We start from the raw sequence: 15,859 nt of genomic DNA on the forward strand, positions 1-15,859 counted from the left end.
TGATGATTCTGCCTACCAGGGTAAGCCCATTGTGTCGGGGGCAAAGAGAGAACCCAGAAATCCAAGATACTAAGACACCAAATAGACAAAAGCCGAGTGAAGCAAGAATAAGATGGTTCAGAACTTGCTACCATCTGTTGCTACGCGATGCTGTCTCTCCCAACCTACAACGACCCAGTTTCCCCGACCCGACAGAGAGCCTATGTATAGTGTGTTTCGAGGACTCTGCTCGGAGCCCGGCAACGGGCGCCGCCTAGAGACGATATCATGACGAGTCCTGGGACTTTTCCTTTTGCGCCCGCTCGTGCTCGATTATCTGCTTGCTCCAACTGCGCAGAACCGGAAAGAAGCTGGTCAGTTGCTGGGAACGACAGATTCGGTGCACAGAGAAAGACGTACTATCTGCTCGGATAAAAGCGCCCCGGTTCGGGCATCGTATGGCGAAACTCGCGCTCGGCGCTCACTTTCCATACAAGAGCTGTGATACCGAGGACGGCGAGGCCCATGACAGCCGTGTTGGCCTTCCAGTTGGAAGGCTGAGCGTACCAGCCGCCAGCCGGCGACCAGACATGCTTGGGATAACTGCAGCGTTGGGCGGTTAGAGACGCGATCTTAGGGCTTGTGTGGGGGGAGCATCCTGTTGACGACTCGACTCGACTCGATGATGCTCCGTTTTGGGAGGGGGGAAAGATCAAGCACTCACGGAACTTTGGGGCCGCCGCCCTGCGCATTTTTGTTAGTAAATTGAGCGCTGTAAAGATGCAATTGGATATGGGGGCACGCACCATTTTGATATGCAGTGGCTGGCAAGGACGTAGACTAACCTAGATCGAAAACTCGACGGTCGCACTCGAGCTCGATTTATCGCAAGTCGTCGTTCCAGGAAAGCTAAGCACCTGTCGACAGCTACGGAGCATCGACGTAGGCGCGATGGGCCAATCGGCTGCTTGGAAAGGGCGACGGTTAATCCGCCAGCAGGGTTCCCTGAATGTGGGGCTGTTTTTGGGCCGGTCCGGTCCCAGGAAGACACGGCCCCCAGCTAGAACAAAAGATAGATGAGGGTACTTATTATTATTATGTCAGCCAGCTTTTCCGTGATCCCCTGTCCACTTCACTAGCGCGGACCCACGGCTCTGAGCTTCAACGTTTGGAGAACTTTTTTCAACCTTCCCGCTGGCCTGAACGGCGAACTCGGAGAAACGCGACCAGCGCGACGACTGCAGACCACGTCCAATACCCTCTTTTCCAATCAACGGGATTGACAACATCCTGCCAATTGGCTGCTGGGAGAGAGAAAGCGCGGTTTCCTCGTTCGGCAGCAGCGACAGCTTCCGTCCATACATCCATCCACCCATCCCCCAGAAGCACACGCGTGGGCTAGGCTATGAAGAGGTTACGAATCGACCCGAGATGGCCGATCCAGCTGGCTCGGCCAGTACCAGCAGGAGCGGCGCCATCATGCTGCTCCCAAATCCACGCGGTGATGCGGACCTCCCGACCTGACCAGCCGTTTCGGGCGGTGCGGCACCAGTCGACCTCGGCTCTGGCGCTCGATTCCGCGCTCGAAGCCACCGCCGCCGACGAGCCCTATGACGACGGGACAGATCACGTACGATTTCCACCATTGGAGCGGCTTCCGAATGCCACCAAACTTCCCTCACCCTTGCCGGAACGGGCCTTGACGTCTGCCAAGCTAGCTGCCCTCCACGCCCGCCTGTCGTTGCCGCAGAAACTCCCGCTCCAGACGCTCGCGAGGGCGCTTGTCGACATCTCTGCTGACGAGAACCCCCTGTTCAACAACGTCAATCTCGCCTTTGTTGGCCAGACCATCACCCACTACCATGTCGCTGAGTGGCTGATGTGCCGCTACCCCCGCCTGCCCATGACCATCATGTATGCCGCCATGAAGGCCTATGCCGGAGACGAAACCCTGCACAGTGTGGCGCGGTCATGGGGTGTCGAGAGTGCCGCGGAGCCCGGTGGTGAGGTAGACTCGGGCCTGCTGCAATTTTCCATGTACAAGCCCGTCTCTCACATCGGCTTCGGCTACGGGCGCAAGGACAACAGTCGAGTCGAGCAAGGAAGGTGGCGGCGCGGCATCGCCAACAGAGTCCTCTTTGATGACGATTTCGGCGAGCAGATCGGCTATGATACGAGAAAGAAGGCACAGATCCCGACTTCGTCGCAGCGTACCTTTTCATACGGCACGGAAGAAACCCGTGCGGCTGCCGAGAGAGCACACGCCGCTGCAGTGCGCGCCGTCGTTGGGTCAGTGTATGCGCACTGCGGCCGCGAGGCGGGCAAGGCCTTCATCCGGGCGCACATCCTGTCGCGGACAATCGACGTGTCGACGCTCTTCGAGTTCAAGTCGCCCGTGGTGGAGTTGGCCAGGCTGTGCCAGCGCGAGGACTTCGAGCCGCCCGTCGCCCGTCTGCTCTCCGAGACGGGCCGCCTGTCGCGCACGCCCGTCTTCGTCGTCGGCATCTTCAGCGGCAAGGATAAGCTGGGCGAGGCCGTGGCCGGCAACCTCGACCACGCCCGCTACAAGGCTGCCATGAACTCCCTCAAGTCCTGGTACCTCTACAGCCCTGGCGAGAACGTCCGGGTGCCCAGCGAGATGTTGGTAGAAGGCTCTAAGGCGTGGGAGCCCACATACATTGACATTGGAGAGATCATCCACGGGTAGTCTTTACTCCGTGTCCTCGCTCGCTACCTTGCGTGGCTCTCTCGTCGTCCGAGCCAATATTTGGAAAAATGAAGCGCTTGAAAGAGGGTGGCCCACGCAAAGCTCTCTTTATTTGTTGTACGAACAAGGGGTGTAAAGAAAAAAAGAAAGCGCTGGGTATTATGCGTACTCATAAGTGAGAGAAGAAGCAGAAGCAAAGCGTCGCTTCCATCGCCCCTCTCTCCTTTTATTCCGACCCCACGCCACCGCCGGACTTCTTCCTGAATGGAGGCAAAAAAATGGGGAGGGAGGCGGGGAGGAGGAATTGTATATTTTAGTAACACAAAAAGACAAACACAGCAAAACTTTAAATGCATAAGAGGGTGGGGAAGTTTGGATTATTTTTCCCCCTCAGGCCATGAGCTGTGATAGATTTAGACGCGAGCGCTGATATATCTGCTCTCGATGGAGGTCAAAGCCAGACTAACACGTACCACTTATCATTGTATAATTAAAAAAAAAAAAAAAAAAAAAAAAACATAACCTCTTATCTATTGAGGAAGATAATCTGCTGCCATGCTGTATATATTCATATTTTCAATTTTGTATTTATTTACCGGTACCGATCTCTAACCGACCTTTACCGAACAAGTCCAGAATCAACAGTCTAATAATTGCCTGTTCTTGTGCCGTCTCGTCGCGTCTATCGAATATGCAGGGTATCATAGAGTCAGTGCCATCACTCATTTATTAAACCGGCCCTCCCTCTCTGGCCCCTGTAATTCCACAAGACAGACTTCGGTCGCAAGTCAGGTCCTCCCAAGCAGCAAATACATCCGCCCCAAAAGCCCAATACTATACACTAACCTGTATCAAGTACATAATAAACACCCCTCGATCTCAATCAGTAGCCAATTTGATCAAGCGTCGTCGTCGTCGTCATCGTCGTCGTGGCCTAGCTTATGGCCCATGCCGAGGCGGATGAGGCGGCGGTAGCGTTCTTGCTTAGCCATGGCGCGCTCGCGCTCGAGGCGCTTCTTCTTCTTGCGCTCGTAGACGCCGCGGACCGTAGCGCGGATCTGCTCGCGACCCTCGTCGTAGTTGGCGCGGGCAAGGGCAACGACGTCGTCGATCTGCTCGGGCGTGTACACGAAATTCCAAGTGCTGAGGTATTCGCTGACGGCGGGGTCGACGACGGCGTGGTTGCCGGCGCTATCGACGCTCGTGACGAGCGCCTTGGGGTTGGCGAGGAAGGGCAGGTACACAAGCGCGATGCCGGCGTCGGGCTCGGTCAGCTTCCACGAGCTGACGTCGTCGATTGGCGGCGGCGGCGGGTCCGACGACTCACGCTCCTGCGTGGTGCCTACCCAGACCGTGCAGTAGCCCAGCTCGCGGGCCGTCTTCTCGGCCTGCTTTAGCTCTTCTGCCTTGTTCGTGCCGGGCGCCCGGCCCTCCTCACACCGGGTCGCCTGGTCCGCCTTGGCCTCGCTCAGCTTTTTCTCGGCGTCTGCGCTAGAGACCGAAGCAGCTTCGTCGAGCTCGTCGACGACGGACGACGGCGATTCCGACTCCTTTGGCCATCCGGCTCCGATTGGCCAGCCTTTGATCCCCCTCTGGCGGGCATATCCCTCGACGACTGAGAGCCAGTTGTCTGTCTTGATGTCGGCAGAGGCATCAAACGCCACGATGATCTCGACATCTCGCCCCGGCCTCAGCAGTGGGTAAATGGGCAGATTGTTCGACATGCCAGCGTCCATGAGCTGGATGTACTCGCTGCCGTAGATCGAGGGAGGGACGGTCTGCGGGAGCCCGTCTTTCATTCCGTAGGCAAAATTTGGAATACTGGCGGGATCGATTGGATGAACCTTGCTAAGATCCTTGTTGCGACCCCAAATGAGGTCATCAACGGCCTGAAAGCCACTGAGGCTCTGAATCAAGGGCCGGACCTCGCGATAGTAGTGGCTCAGCGTCGCACAGAATGCACTGCCCCAGATGCCCAAAAGGAAGGGCATGCGGACTTCAGGGAGTCGAAGGCCCTCGTCTGTCGGCTGGTCCAAGCCGTTTTTGAATTTCCTCCCCATGGCCCAGGTCGGGATCCCGGCTGTGAACTCCTCGCAGAAGAACTCATAAGGTGTTACCTCGAACCATTGAAACCAGCCCTCTTTTTTAGCCGTCTCCTTAGCCTCTTCCGAAGCAGTACCCGGCGCTTTGGAGCCTGATGGGTCGACTTCTGGAATCTCATGGCGCACAGCGGTATAGATAGGTAACGGGTTCTGGCCATATCGAACATATTCTTGCTGGTTTGACAGTTTGAAGTCCTTTTCATTGACGCCAAGCTCTCCCTTGGGGACTAGAAGTCTTGAAGCGAGCAAGACGCCATAGACATCGACTAAGCCAAAGTTTGCGCCTGGGTCGCCTTTGAGCTTCTCTACCATGCCGCTCAAGAGATACTTGTTCGTTGGCGCAGAGATTAGGGACGAAAAGGCGGCGGGAGGATATGCGATGTGGATTCCGAGGCGCGCTTTCAGGTGGTCGGCAGCGCGTTGCAAGTCTCCTTTCGCGATGGACGAGTAAACGATGGACTGGAGCCAGCATGAGCCACTCACACCTGACGTGTATGTGGCACAGTCGAGGAGACCGTCCTCGGTCGAGGCCATCAGCGAGCCGGTTCCAGCAACAAGGGCACGCAAGCCGCCACCCGAGCCGCACATTGCAATGACAGGGACATCGTCAGGATGAATATTATCTTCCTGGACGCCTAGGTATCTAGCCAAGGCAGGAGCAATGACCTTTCTACGGCGCTCGAGAAATGTCTTTTCGTCGTCGCAGAGATGCTCTGACACGCGGACTTTTGCAGCGTACTGGACTTCGGGATGAATGGAGGGGTCCGAGGCTTCCTGCCAGATCTCCTGTGCCAACGAGCCCGGGGCCATGTTCAGCTCGCGCTGGAGTTTCCTGACATAGGCGGGAATGCTTTTGGACCATTCCGGCAGAAGCATGTCGACAACCCTGTCTGAGAGCCTCGCAGCGTCGAGCTGGCTTGTGAATGAGATGCCCTCGAAGCTGCTAGTGAAACTGGACCAAGGGCCTTGGCCCGTCTCTTCGCTGGCAGCGTCGGCGGGCGACGGCGAGGAGGAGGATCCCAGGCGCCCGTCGGCCGTAGGCTTCAGATTGGACTGCACATTACCATCAGTTGGGTAGAGGGAATATGTAAGCAACGCGGCGATGACTATCACCGATATCGTTTTGGAAGCCGGTGACTTGGAGCCGCCGGGCTCTTTCTCTTGGCGCGACGAGAAGAATCCATGGCGGCTTGCTTGGCGAGGCAAGAAGGCGATGCGCGAAGGTGACAGATGCAGGAAGCAGGCGCCACCGCGTAGCCTGGCTCGTAATTGTTGTTGCTGGGCGTGAGCGAGATGGCCGACTGATCGGCGACAAGACACGGCGTGGAAGGTGAGACGAAGCTGGCGAGGGTTCGCCGGCGTCGCCTCTGAGACCGAGGCTGACAGCTTCAGCTTCATCTTCATGGCAGCGATTGGTCAAGCAAGCTGTGGCATGGTTAGAGGGTCTAACATTCTGCAAATGAAGCTGTCCCCAGAGCAATAATCATGGCATCCCTTCCTGTTGGAGTTGAACAATTTTTGTCACGTCGCGGGCGTGCACGTCTGTGGTCTCAACGTGCGATCCGGAGCAAAAAGGTTCGTCAATTCGTAGTGTAAATACCTAACCAAACCTGACCTGACCTGCAAGTGGTAATAAAGGACTGTCAGACTCGCAGTCGTTACATCATCAACATGGGTCACAGCCTGGCCACATTAGTGCCGCCTTGGAAATGTCAGGTACAGCCGAAAAATTGCCGCAAAAAGACGGGAAGTGGGCATCCATCAATGAATGAATGGATGGACGTCGACGACCGAGAACGGACGGATATTGCAGGAACTGTATTCGCCTAATAAACTGAATACCAAAAAACCATCTACGGCTGCGTAGTAGGTATTGGGTATATGCAAGAACCAGATCGCTCGGCATCAGGCGAACGAATAGATGCATTCATAGTACGGAACACTCCACAGTTGCAACGCTATCTTGCCGTCCTTGGATCGGGCTCTGCCTTTTCGTGAAAGTGTGCACAGCATGCGTGTTTGGCAGTCCAAGAGATTGTGCTACGGCTCATCACAGGCTCTCAGCACTGCACTACCGAGCACAGCACACACTGGCAGGCACAATCGTGCTGTTTGTCCTCATTCCAACTCCTCCCCCTCTCCGCTGTCCACGGAGCGGGATTTCTCGGATGGTTCAAGGTCTCACTCGCTCCATGCCGTGCTGTTAACAAGGCCACCAGACCTGCAAAGTGTCGGGCAATTCTGCAGGTTTGAGCCGGGGCTTTGACTTTGGGATTGTCCCCTGCCATCACGGGCAGAAGGGTAGCAGCTATTCGTGCCTCCAACAGGCATAGCTGCGAGCTCATCTCCTGCGAATCGAATGCGTAACTTGGGTCGTCCTGTGACTGTGTGCTTTGGAGCCAACTCTCCACGATAGGTGCGTACTTGTACGGAATACGGAGAATGTATAGAAAAATTGCTAGAGTCGTGTTGCAATCAAAACATTTGTAGGAGATCACGTGGCAACCCCTAGAAAATGAAAAGCACGGCTGGTTGGACTTGGGGGCTTCTGGACCGTTCGTTCCCACCCTCAACGACGGCTCGAGGCTGGGTCATAGCTCCTGGTTGGATAACGCTGCAGGAGGCCAATGCGTCAACTGGCACTTCAGTCTGCCACATTGCAATGCGTGGGGATGTAGTCAAAAGGACGACGGCAGCGGGCGTTCGCCCACTATAGCAAATGACGAATATGAACCTGCATACTACCAGCTAGATGAAGGAAGCTCTTTTTTTCTTCTCTCGTTTCCGGCGTTTCGGGGGACGGGGATCGCGATAGCGTGCGTGCTTTTTTGGGGTGCGTCGTCGGAGGGCGGCCATCATGGAGCGAGATGGGCCGAGCGAGGAGACGCGGGACGGATATACGAGAGACTGTCTGAGTAGTATCGAGCGTAGGACGAGTCCTTCATATATTACCGAATTGAACGGGGAGTGGTTATTGCATAGGCTATATATAATCCCTTCTATCTCTACGAATCACTCTTCATTATGAGCCGACCCGACGTGCATACCTCGCAATCGTCAGGACACGAGTGGTCAAATGTACGACTTTGATCCCGGTTAGCGAGAGCTCGCGTATTCGCTTCACGGTCGAGCAAGCGACCCAAGGACAGTGAGGACCAACTAGCCCTCCAGCCTCGTCGCCTTGACCAGTACCACCATCGACGACCCCTTAGGCAGCTTGAAGACAGGCGAGCCGACGGCCTCGAGGATGGCGGCGATGGCGTACGAATGGATGGTCAGCGAGAGGAAGCGACAGGCGTTGGTGGCGAAGATGTTATCAAACGCGGCCTACTTGCGGTCAAAGTGCTCGGCGTCCGTCTCCTAATAGTGGCCGAGAAAGCGGACGTCCTCTCCCTTAAAGCCGTCCTTAATAACGTAGTCTAAATAATTGGCGGCAGTCTATAAGCGGGGGCTACGGCGGTAGTAGGTATGGTCCGTTATATGCTCGCGGAGGAGCTCTTTAACGATAGGGCGGAAGGGGGGAGAGGATATGGATGCGGACGCGGCCTTGGCGCCGGCCGGGGTGTAGGAGGCGGCGGCGGCGGCTGCGAAAATATTGCTGAAGACGAGGCGGGTCGTCTCGAGGTAGCGGGTAAGCGGGCTAGTATAGAGGGTCGAGAGGTGGGGGATGCCGGCCTCGGCGATGCCGGCGGCCCAGAAGCGCGCCAGGTCCGCGGCCTGTACGACGCCCTTGGGGATTAGCTTGGCGTCGGCCTAGGTGGCGTTATAGATGCCTATGCCGTAATGGGTTAAGTAGAGGACTTTATACGAGGTAGTGCCGGTAGGGTTGCGGGCGTTAAGCGCGTCGACGTAGGTCGTAAAGCGCTCCTACGGCTTAGTCCGGCCAGCCGCTGCCGCGACGGCGTTGGTCTTATACGGACGTCGAGGAGGCCGAGCCCGGGCTGGGTCGTGATCTTGAGCGTCGGGTCCTGGGCCGCGAGAGCGGCGTAGTCGACGAAGTAGCCCGGGACGGACTCGAACTTTATGCCGCGCGGCCATGGCTTTTACTAGCGATACGGGGGACGAGTGCGGGTGCGGATGCGGGCTGGTGAGTGTGAGGCCTGTCTCGGCTGTGAGGATTGGTGGTGGAGGCGTAGGTCGAGGTCGATTGGCTCCGTAGGGTGGTGGCCGACCTACGTCTGGACGTCGTCTACATTCCCGATTCGCCGATTGCCAACCTTTGCGGTCGGGCGACTCCCGCGTTTGTAGGCGTGGTTGAGAGCCGCGTTTTAAGGGAAATTTCTTACGCTATTCTCGCGTATAATCCATGTATTCCCGTCGAGGCTTCCGTTTTCTGAGTGGTCGGCCGCACCTCGCCTGGCCGCGGCATCCGCCAATCACAGTTCAGCGTACGGGCCCAAAACTTGTCCCTTATTCCTAGTGCCCCGCGTACCAGCTGCAAGATCGCAAAGTCAACTCTTGACGATAAATACTTTTATGCCTTCGGTCCCTCCCCACGATTCTACCTTTCCTCCTCCTCCTTCGTTTCCTCTGGCTCTGGCTTCGCGTATTCTAACCAATGGCAAAAATTCCGCACTCGAGCTCAGACGTGTAACGTAACGTGACGTAACGTAACACGACTCGCTGTACCCCTCGACGCCGGTATTTGAGGGACTAATTAGCTCGTAAGTCTTTCGAATTGATCCTATTACAAACCACTCGACTGTTAGGGTCGTCTGTCTGTAAGGGAGCACGGGCTCCACAGAATGCTGGGGTTGGTAATTATGAAGATAGAACAAAGGGCAAGCTCCTATCGCACGGGTAATACAGTCAAATCGGAATGCCACTCAAAGTGTATGAGTGCAGTGAATGTGTATTGCTTGCTTGAAGAACCAAGCAAGAACTATCTAAGACCGTGGACACGATCGTCGTATATATCTATCTACGTAACCAATAACAGTGGTTCCGTTGTCCCGTGGTCCCGCGTCCGGGTCACCGCCCGACCGGACCTGTCCCGCGTCCCCGAGCTCCAGAGCTCGGAATCCTGGAACGCTCCTGATTGGCCCGCGCCAAAAGTGCATGCCCCACCTTTGTGCATAACCACAGGGAATCCACAGGGATTCGTGACAGATCCGCGATTCTCCCCAATCCGCTGCGCTAGGGACTACGCCTAAATGAGTTCGAGATCCGAGGACTGAGGGTAGAAGCTGGCGTCTTAGCGAGTAATAAGAACCTCAATTCCATAACGCTCGCTTTCGAGGGACAAGTCTAGTATATATATCCAGATCTGATATGGCGGTCCTGCTCGAACTACTGCAAGCCATAATGGTTGCCTTATCTTCCTCGCTCAGCTGCCCACGAAAACGAGTTCAATATATAGGGTGACGGTACTACTGGCGATTTGCTTATCCTCATTATAAACGACCTACCGTACGCGATCCCTATATATATGCTGTTATGCCTGTTCCAATCGCATTTTCTCTATAACTTATAGGAGGTTTTACGGGGACGGTGAGTTGGGGGCGGGTAGAAGCCGCCGCGGTGGAAGCGAGCCCTAGCTATTTTGTTGCACGCGATCGAAGTTGACAGCGCATTGAATTGTCTGCTCAATAGGTCTAAAAGTACAGAAAAGAACGCTTCCTTATACTCAGGGAGAGAGCGCAAGGGAGGCGTTGTAATCAGCCCGAAAGAGGGCATTCCGAATGAAATGAGGACATGCCGAGTCAAGAATGAAGGAAATAACAAAGAATGAAGGAAGCTCAGAGGCATGTCAACCAGGGCCTGTCCAATTCCATGAAAAGTGGGTCAATTCCAGACGACATATTTCCATAGCTGTTCTCTTAATCCTTAACTTAATTTTTACGCTTACCTTTACGCCTTTTTTTCGTAACTTTAGTCGATAGGTTTCACGCCGTTATACGTACCCGCTCTTCATCGCTTGGGAAGGCCTGGCACTTCCGTCTTATATGGCGGTTATGGAGGTTATATAAGTGGTTGTGGTAGACGATACCGGCCCGGCCATATGCTACGGTATTTACGCCTTCGACTACGGGTACCGGGTACGCTACTACGGTAGATAAGGAGGGCAAAGGAATGAGAAGTTCTCTAAGCGTCGCCATAGAAACAGCCTCCTAAAGAAGCAGAGACTCGCCGTCGTACGATATTAGCGGTAGCTCCGACCTCGCTCCCTCCGTAGGATGGGATAGTTGCTCTGACCTTAGCCTCGAGTCGCGGTAGTGCGCGGACGGGCGGGTAGGTGTTGCCTTAGGCGGTGGCTCGGCCGTAATGGCTATTATAGACGGATACTATAACGGGGTGGGGCCATACCCTAGGGTGGGCGGGCGCGGGAAGGGCGCGTCGCGGGTGGATTGGAGTCTCGGGGATGTTAAGTGTTGAGAGTCGAGCGGGAGGTGCGGCGAGGATAGGGTGCGCTAGGATCCCTGGTAGAGCGTGGAGGATGGGAAAAATCTGGGGGTGTTGGCGAAGGCTGGTGGAATGGAAATAGCAGGTTTTAGTTGCGTTAAGATGCTCTGGTAATATTGGCTAGTAAGACCGTGTCGGTGGTTGACGTGAAAGAAATGTTATAAGCTTTTTGCTTGGTGAGGAGTTGAAGCTTGAACACCAATTACTAACGTTACCGTCCGGCAAGGCGCGTAACGGGGTGATTGGCGGCTGATAGGCTAGAGCCGTTCAGTGGGGTGTCTGAGAAAACTTATTGCTGTTCTTCCCGAGGCAAATAGAACGACACCTAGATATAAAGCGGGAGTTAGGTATAAGAGTGAGCTGAGCTAGACTACATCTGCCTCGTCTATTATTCGCTATTAGATAAAAGTACTATGAACCATATTTCTTTTTTCGCTCCTAGTCCGTCATAGTAATACCAATATCCCCAATCGTCTCAGTACGAGATATTACTCAACCCCTATGAAAATTCTTTTTTCGCTCCTAGTCCGCCATAGTAATACCAATATCCCCAATCGTCTCAGCACGAGATATTACTCCGCTTATAAAAGCCCTATGAAAACTCTAATACGATCGCGCAACTCTAGAACGTCGCCTCCACACGGCTACCCAAGGCCAGAAAGAATTCTCGTAGCTACCGTATCTAGAAATAGTTAGATTTCTTGTGAAACCTAGACGTAGTATAATGAAGGTATGCTTATAGTCTATCGTGGCGATATCATTTGCCGTTTAGGGGAGCCTATCATATTCTCGCCAAGTATTCCCATCGATAGGTGGGATAAGCGGTGCGGTAGCAATTGATCGATTGTGATAATGACGTTATATATTGAGGCACCTATCTATAGTCAGCAAATACTCAAGGTCATAACGGAGCCAATTGCAAATAGCCTACCAGAGTATTGCAGCACTCTGCTAGCCGAGCTGCTAGATAATCAGGCGTTGACCCTCTTCGAGGCTTTTGAGTTGAATCTGATGCTGGCACACCGTGTCTCCGATTATTTTGAGATTCTCTTCGACATTTGTGAGACGCTCTTCAACATTTATAAGACGCTCTTCGACATTTGTGAGACGCTCTTCGACATTTGTAAGACGCTTGTCGATGCGTTCAATAACTTGACAAACGAAGTCCAACCGCTCGTGTAGGGCCTTGAACGACTTCGCGAGATCTTTAATAGTAGCATGAATATCCTGAATATCTTGAATGTAGGCCGTCGTCGATGATGGGTGACGACGAAAGTAAAAGATTGGGAAAGAGATGAAGTAGGCGTAGAATAATGACTATACTAGCGAAGTTAATGAAGTAGGCGTAGAATAATGACTGTACTAGCGAAGTTGATGTTGTAAGTGAAGAAGATGAATAGTCCAGGTTGGAGGGAAACAGGAAATTTACATGGTCTAAATTAGCGAGTTTGCTTTCCCGAAGATTGAGTTTTACGTGACCATAGTTTCTTGCTGCAATGGCATGGTGTTAAAGTTCGTAACATCCCGAATTCGCCACTGCTATAGTGCAGGAAAGTATGTTATGCGGCAGTGATTTGGGGGGAGGCGCGTATATGTGACTGAGGAAACTGTCAGGTGTTAATTGAACGTGGAATCTTAATGGTAGGTGGACTGTTAAGAGGGTCAAATCGTACCTGAAGCAGAAAACCACCAGCGTCCGGGCTGGCTGGCCCGAGGCAGTTTGGAATGACTTGCCCGGGTCCCGAGTCACAAGGTTTGAGACCTATCTTACAATACTGCCATGTGCCTAATTACCACTCAAAATCGCCTGCGGGAGCCTGATCGGCCTGAGCGGAAGATTGAGTTTGAGTGCCCTCGCCCCAAGCGTCGTCATCAGTCGCGAGACCACCACCAGCCGAACCAGAACCATTGTCATCACCCGAACCAAAATCAATGCCACTAAAAGCTTTAGCCTCCTGGGTGGAAGTGTGATTCTTGCGAGTAAAGCGGGTTGCGGGGTCAACGAAATCGTTCATTTCCTCAATCAGGCGAGCGAGGCTGCTGACGGCATTCTTGCCCTTTTCGTCCACAGTATCCGTAGCCTCCGACTAGTGCTTCTTCACGATGGCTATCGGCAACAAGTTCAAGCGCTTGGGAAGGTAAGTCACCCCATCTGAAATCTGGCGTTGCGGGCAGTCTGACTCAATATGTCCATTCTCCTTGCAGAATGGGCAAACCCTCTGCGGGCAGAATCGTCTTTGGTGACCCAAGTTGTTGCATCGCTTGCACCTAATGGTAGTCGGGCACTTTTTGGTATGGTGATCCTTTGAGTTGCAGGTGGTACAACTGTGGCAGTCAATTGAAAAGTGACCGTCCTCCCCGCAATTCTTGCAGATCATCTTCCGCGGCTTCGGGCAGTTCGCCGAGATATGTCCCATCTCCTCACAGTTCTTGCATTTGACGTTCACCTTACAAGTCTTGGAGTCGTGATCACCACCGCACTTCGAACACATCGTGCAGTCCTTGCGGGTGTGCTCGGTACTATGGCATTTGTAGCAGCGCGAGACCAGAGGAGAAGGGCATATAGCCTTGTCGTGTCCGATCTCATCACAGTTGTCGCACTTTATATGCTCCAGGCACTTTCTGTTCATATGTCTCTTCTGACGGCAATTGTAACAGATAGCGCTCTGGTCTGCGTTCTGTTCGGAATCATCGACATTCTCCGGTTTGATGTCGATGGTGACGATGCCCTTCTTCGTAGCAACATCTCGGTAGATCTTTCCAAGAAGACGGACGTCGTGGTGCTTCAGGCCTTCGGAATCCACGGTATGGCCCAAAAAAATGCCACGAGATATTAGAATGATCTCGCATTGGCGGGCACGAGTCAAAGCCACACACAGGCACTGGCGATGAGCGGTAAAACCTGGGCGAGAGTTCTGGACGAAATCCACGACGACAAGATCTGCCGAAAGACCCTGGGAGCCGTCAACCGTACGGACTAAAATGTTTTTGTGTCCATCGGCGCTGAGATTTCCAAGCTGCACTTGTCGAGCCAATTCTAGTTCATACTCCTTGGCCTGTTGGAGGTAAAACGAGCAGACCATGATCAACTTTGGCTTTCCGTCCAGCCCCTTCAGAGACGGGTTCTTAGAGGCATTAACAACCAAGTCAGAGACGTATCGAACATGATCCATGTTAATTGTCGAGGTTCCCAATCTCTTGGCGGCTGAGTTTGGCAATTCAACGATAATGCGCTGACTGCTCTTGTCAAGGCCTGGACAGATTCCACGCAGAAACTCGGCGTATGCATCGATCTCTGCTGGACACAACGCGGGGCCTCGCGAATACGCCTGCATCGTATCATGGTAGATGATGCTTGAGGGCAGCCGAACCAATCCGCCAAGTCCGCGATGGTTCAAGGTCAAAGAAGCCTTGACAATGCCGCCGTAACTGATTGCACGCTCGAGGGTAGAACGGGAAACATACTCAGCATATGGCTGGATGGTGTTTTCCTTGTTACTCAGCGGTCTCCACGGGCCTATTTGGCAAGGGTCCCCAACCACAACTGTCAACTCTGGATCATGCTTTCTCAGAATTTGGAGAAGCTCTAGATCGTTGATTCTCGCGGCTTCATCGACCAAGCAGATGTCTGCCTTGAAATTGCGGACGAACTTAGAGAGACAGCCGGTGTACGGGGTGCTGGTGACGACTCCACCAAACTGTTGCAGAAAATCTGTGTACAAGTTTTGGATCTTGTCCTTGAGCTCTTCAAGATCGCGCTTTTCGGTCAGAGCAGCTGTGAGGTCGGGGTATTGATCGACATGGTCAGAATAGTACCTCCATACAGCCTGGCTGAGGCTCAGGATTTCCATTCTTGGCTTCTTAGACGCCTTTGCTGCATTGTTTACTGAGACTGCGATATTGGCCAGTTGATGTTGGACCAAAAACTCGTCCTCGACACTTATGCAAGCACGTCTGGCATTGCCCTCATCGAAAATGTCGGGCCGCTTATCGTCAATAATTCGGCTCTTCCAGTCGTCGATTTCACTGGAATAGCCGTGGAGACGGATGATATGGTTGTGTTTTCCCATTTTCACCATCGCGTCCTGCAACTCTTTCGAAAAATCGTTAACAGCGGAGTTCTGATTCACGAGATAGAGGACCTTCAGCGGGAGAAAGCTGTTCTTGTCTCCAAACAACGCCATGAGGACAATGAACTGGAGAAGCTTGGACTTTCCCGTCCCAGCGACACCGGCAATCCAGTGAATATTGTGCTCGAGGTCGTGCATGGACTTGTAAGCTTCCCGTTTCTTTCCATCTAGGCTATCCTAAAGCGTAGATAAGAAGGCGGGAACCTCGTTAGGCTTGTCAAAAATATAGCCCATATGCGGATACTTCTCGAAGACACTGCTTGTGTTGGTACTGTGGAAGCTCTGCAGATAGAGGTAGGCCGCTTTAGAACGTTCCGTGATTGGGAAATGAGGATCCGCTGACTGAGGGATGTGAAGGTCGTTGATGGCACTGATCAGAGCTCTCGCGGCCCTAGCTGAGAAGAGAGGCTGGAACTTGACCTTAAGTGGCTGAGAGTCACTAAGATGTGCCGCTGTGCGAGCCTCGACGTATTTCTCATCGGTCATGTTCTCATCCGAGACCTCCCACTTCAACATCGGAAACTCAACGTTGATAACGG

At 53.6% G+C, this 15,859-nt stretch overlaps 6 protein-coding genes across 6 annotated transcripts; 1 reads left to right on the plus strand and 5 right to left on the minus strand.

The window, feature by feature from the left end:
* Positions 1–265: 265 nt before the first annotated feature.
* Positions 266–726, minus strand: B0T26DRAFT_647573 (uncharacterized protein; the record flags this gene model as incomplete). The annotated part of the gene is made up of 3 exons (XM_060437909.1): positions 266–329; positions 400–582; positions 704–726. Coding segments are annotated over 3 exons (270 nt in total), but the record flags the coding sequence as incomplete, so codon positions are not given.
* Positions 727–1,483: 757 nt separating this feature from the next.
* Positions 1,484–2,686, plus strand: B0T26DRAFT_676504 (ribonuclease III domain-containing protein; the record flags this gene model as incomplete). Its single annotated transcript, XM_060439988.1, has 1 exon — positions 1,484–2,686. One exon carries the CDS (start codon positions 1,484–1,486, stop codon positions 2,684–2,686), a length of 1,203 nt encoding a protein of 400 aa, XP_060297120.1.
* An 864-nt stretch (positions 2,687–3,550) lies between these two features.
* B0T26DRAFT_712860 (acyl transferase/acyl hydrolase/lysophospholipase) lies at positions 3,551–6,442 on the minus strand. Its single transcript, XM_060442098.1, has one exon. The coding sequence runs from the start codon at positions 6,190–6,192 to the stop codon at positions 3,586–3,588; it is 2,607 nt and encodes an 868-aa protein (XP_060297121.1). The 5' UTR covers positions 6,193–6,442; the 3' UTR covers positions 3,551–3,585.
* A 1,505-nt stretch (positions 6,443–7,947) lies between these two features.
* B0T26DRAFT_741340 (uncharacterized protein) lies at positions 7,948–9,157 on the minus strand (the record flags this gene model as incomplete). Its single annotated transcript, XM_060443949.1, has 6 exons — positions 7,948–8,115; positions 8,173–8,207; positions 8,244–8,541; positions 8,590–8,655; positions 8,709–8,807; positions 9,140–9,157. 6 exons carry the CDS (start codon positions 9,155–9,157, stop codon positions 7,948–7,950), a joined length of 684 nt encoding a protein of 227 aa, XP_060297122.1.
* A 4,201-nt stretch (positions 9,158–13,358) lies between these two features.
* On the minus strand, positions 13,359–13,847 carry B0T26DRAFT_627329 (uncharacterized protein; the record flags this gene model as incomplete). Its single annotated transcript, XM_060436203.1, has 1 exon — positions 13,359–13,847. A coding segment is annotated over one exon (489 nt), but the record flags the coding sequence as incomplete, so codon positions are not given.
* Positions 13,848–14,120: 273 nt separating this feature from the next.
* Positions 14,121–15,374, minus strand: B0T26DRAFT_645572 (uncharacterized protein; the record flags this gene model as incomplete). Its single annotated transcript, XM_060437735.1, has 1 exon — positions 14,121–15,374. A coding segment is annotated over one exon (1,254 nt), but the record flags the coding sequence as incomplete, so codon positions are not given.
* Between the last annotated feature and the right edge of the window lie 485 nt (positions 15,375–15,859).

Source organism: Lasiosphaeria miniovina (genome assembly GCF_030549165.1).
Source record: "Lasiosphaeria miniovina strain SMH2392-1A chromosome Unknown B0T26scaffold_4, whole genome shotgun sequence".
NCBI classification, from domain to species: domain Eukaryota; kingdom Fungi; phylum Ascomycota; class Sordariomycetes; order Sordariales; family Lasiosphaeriaceae; genus Lasiosphaeria; species Lasiosphaeria miniovina.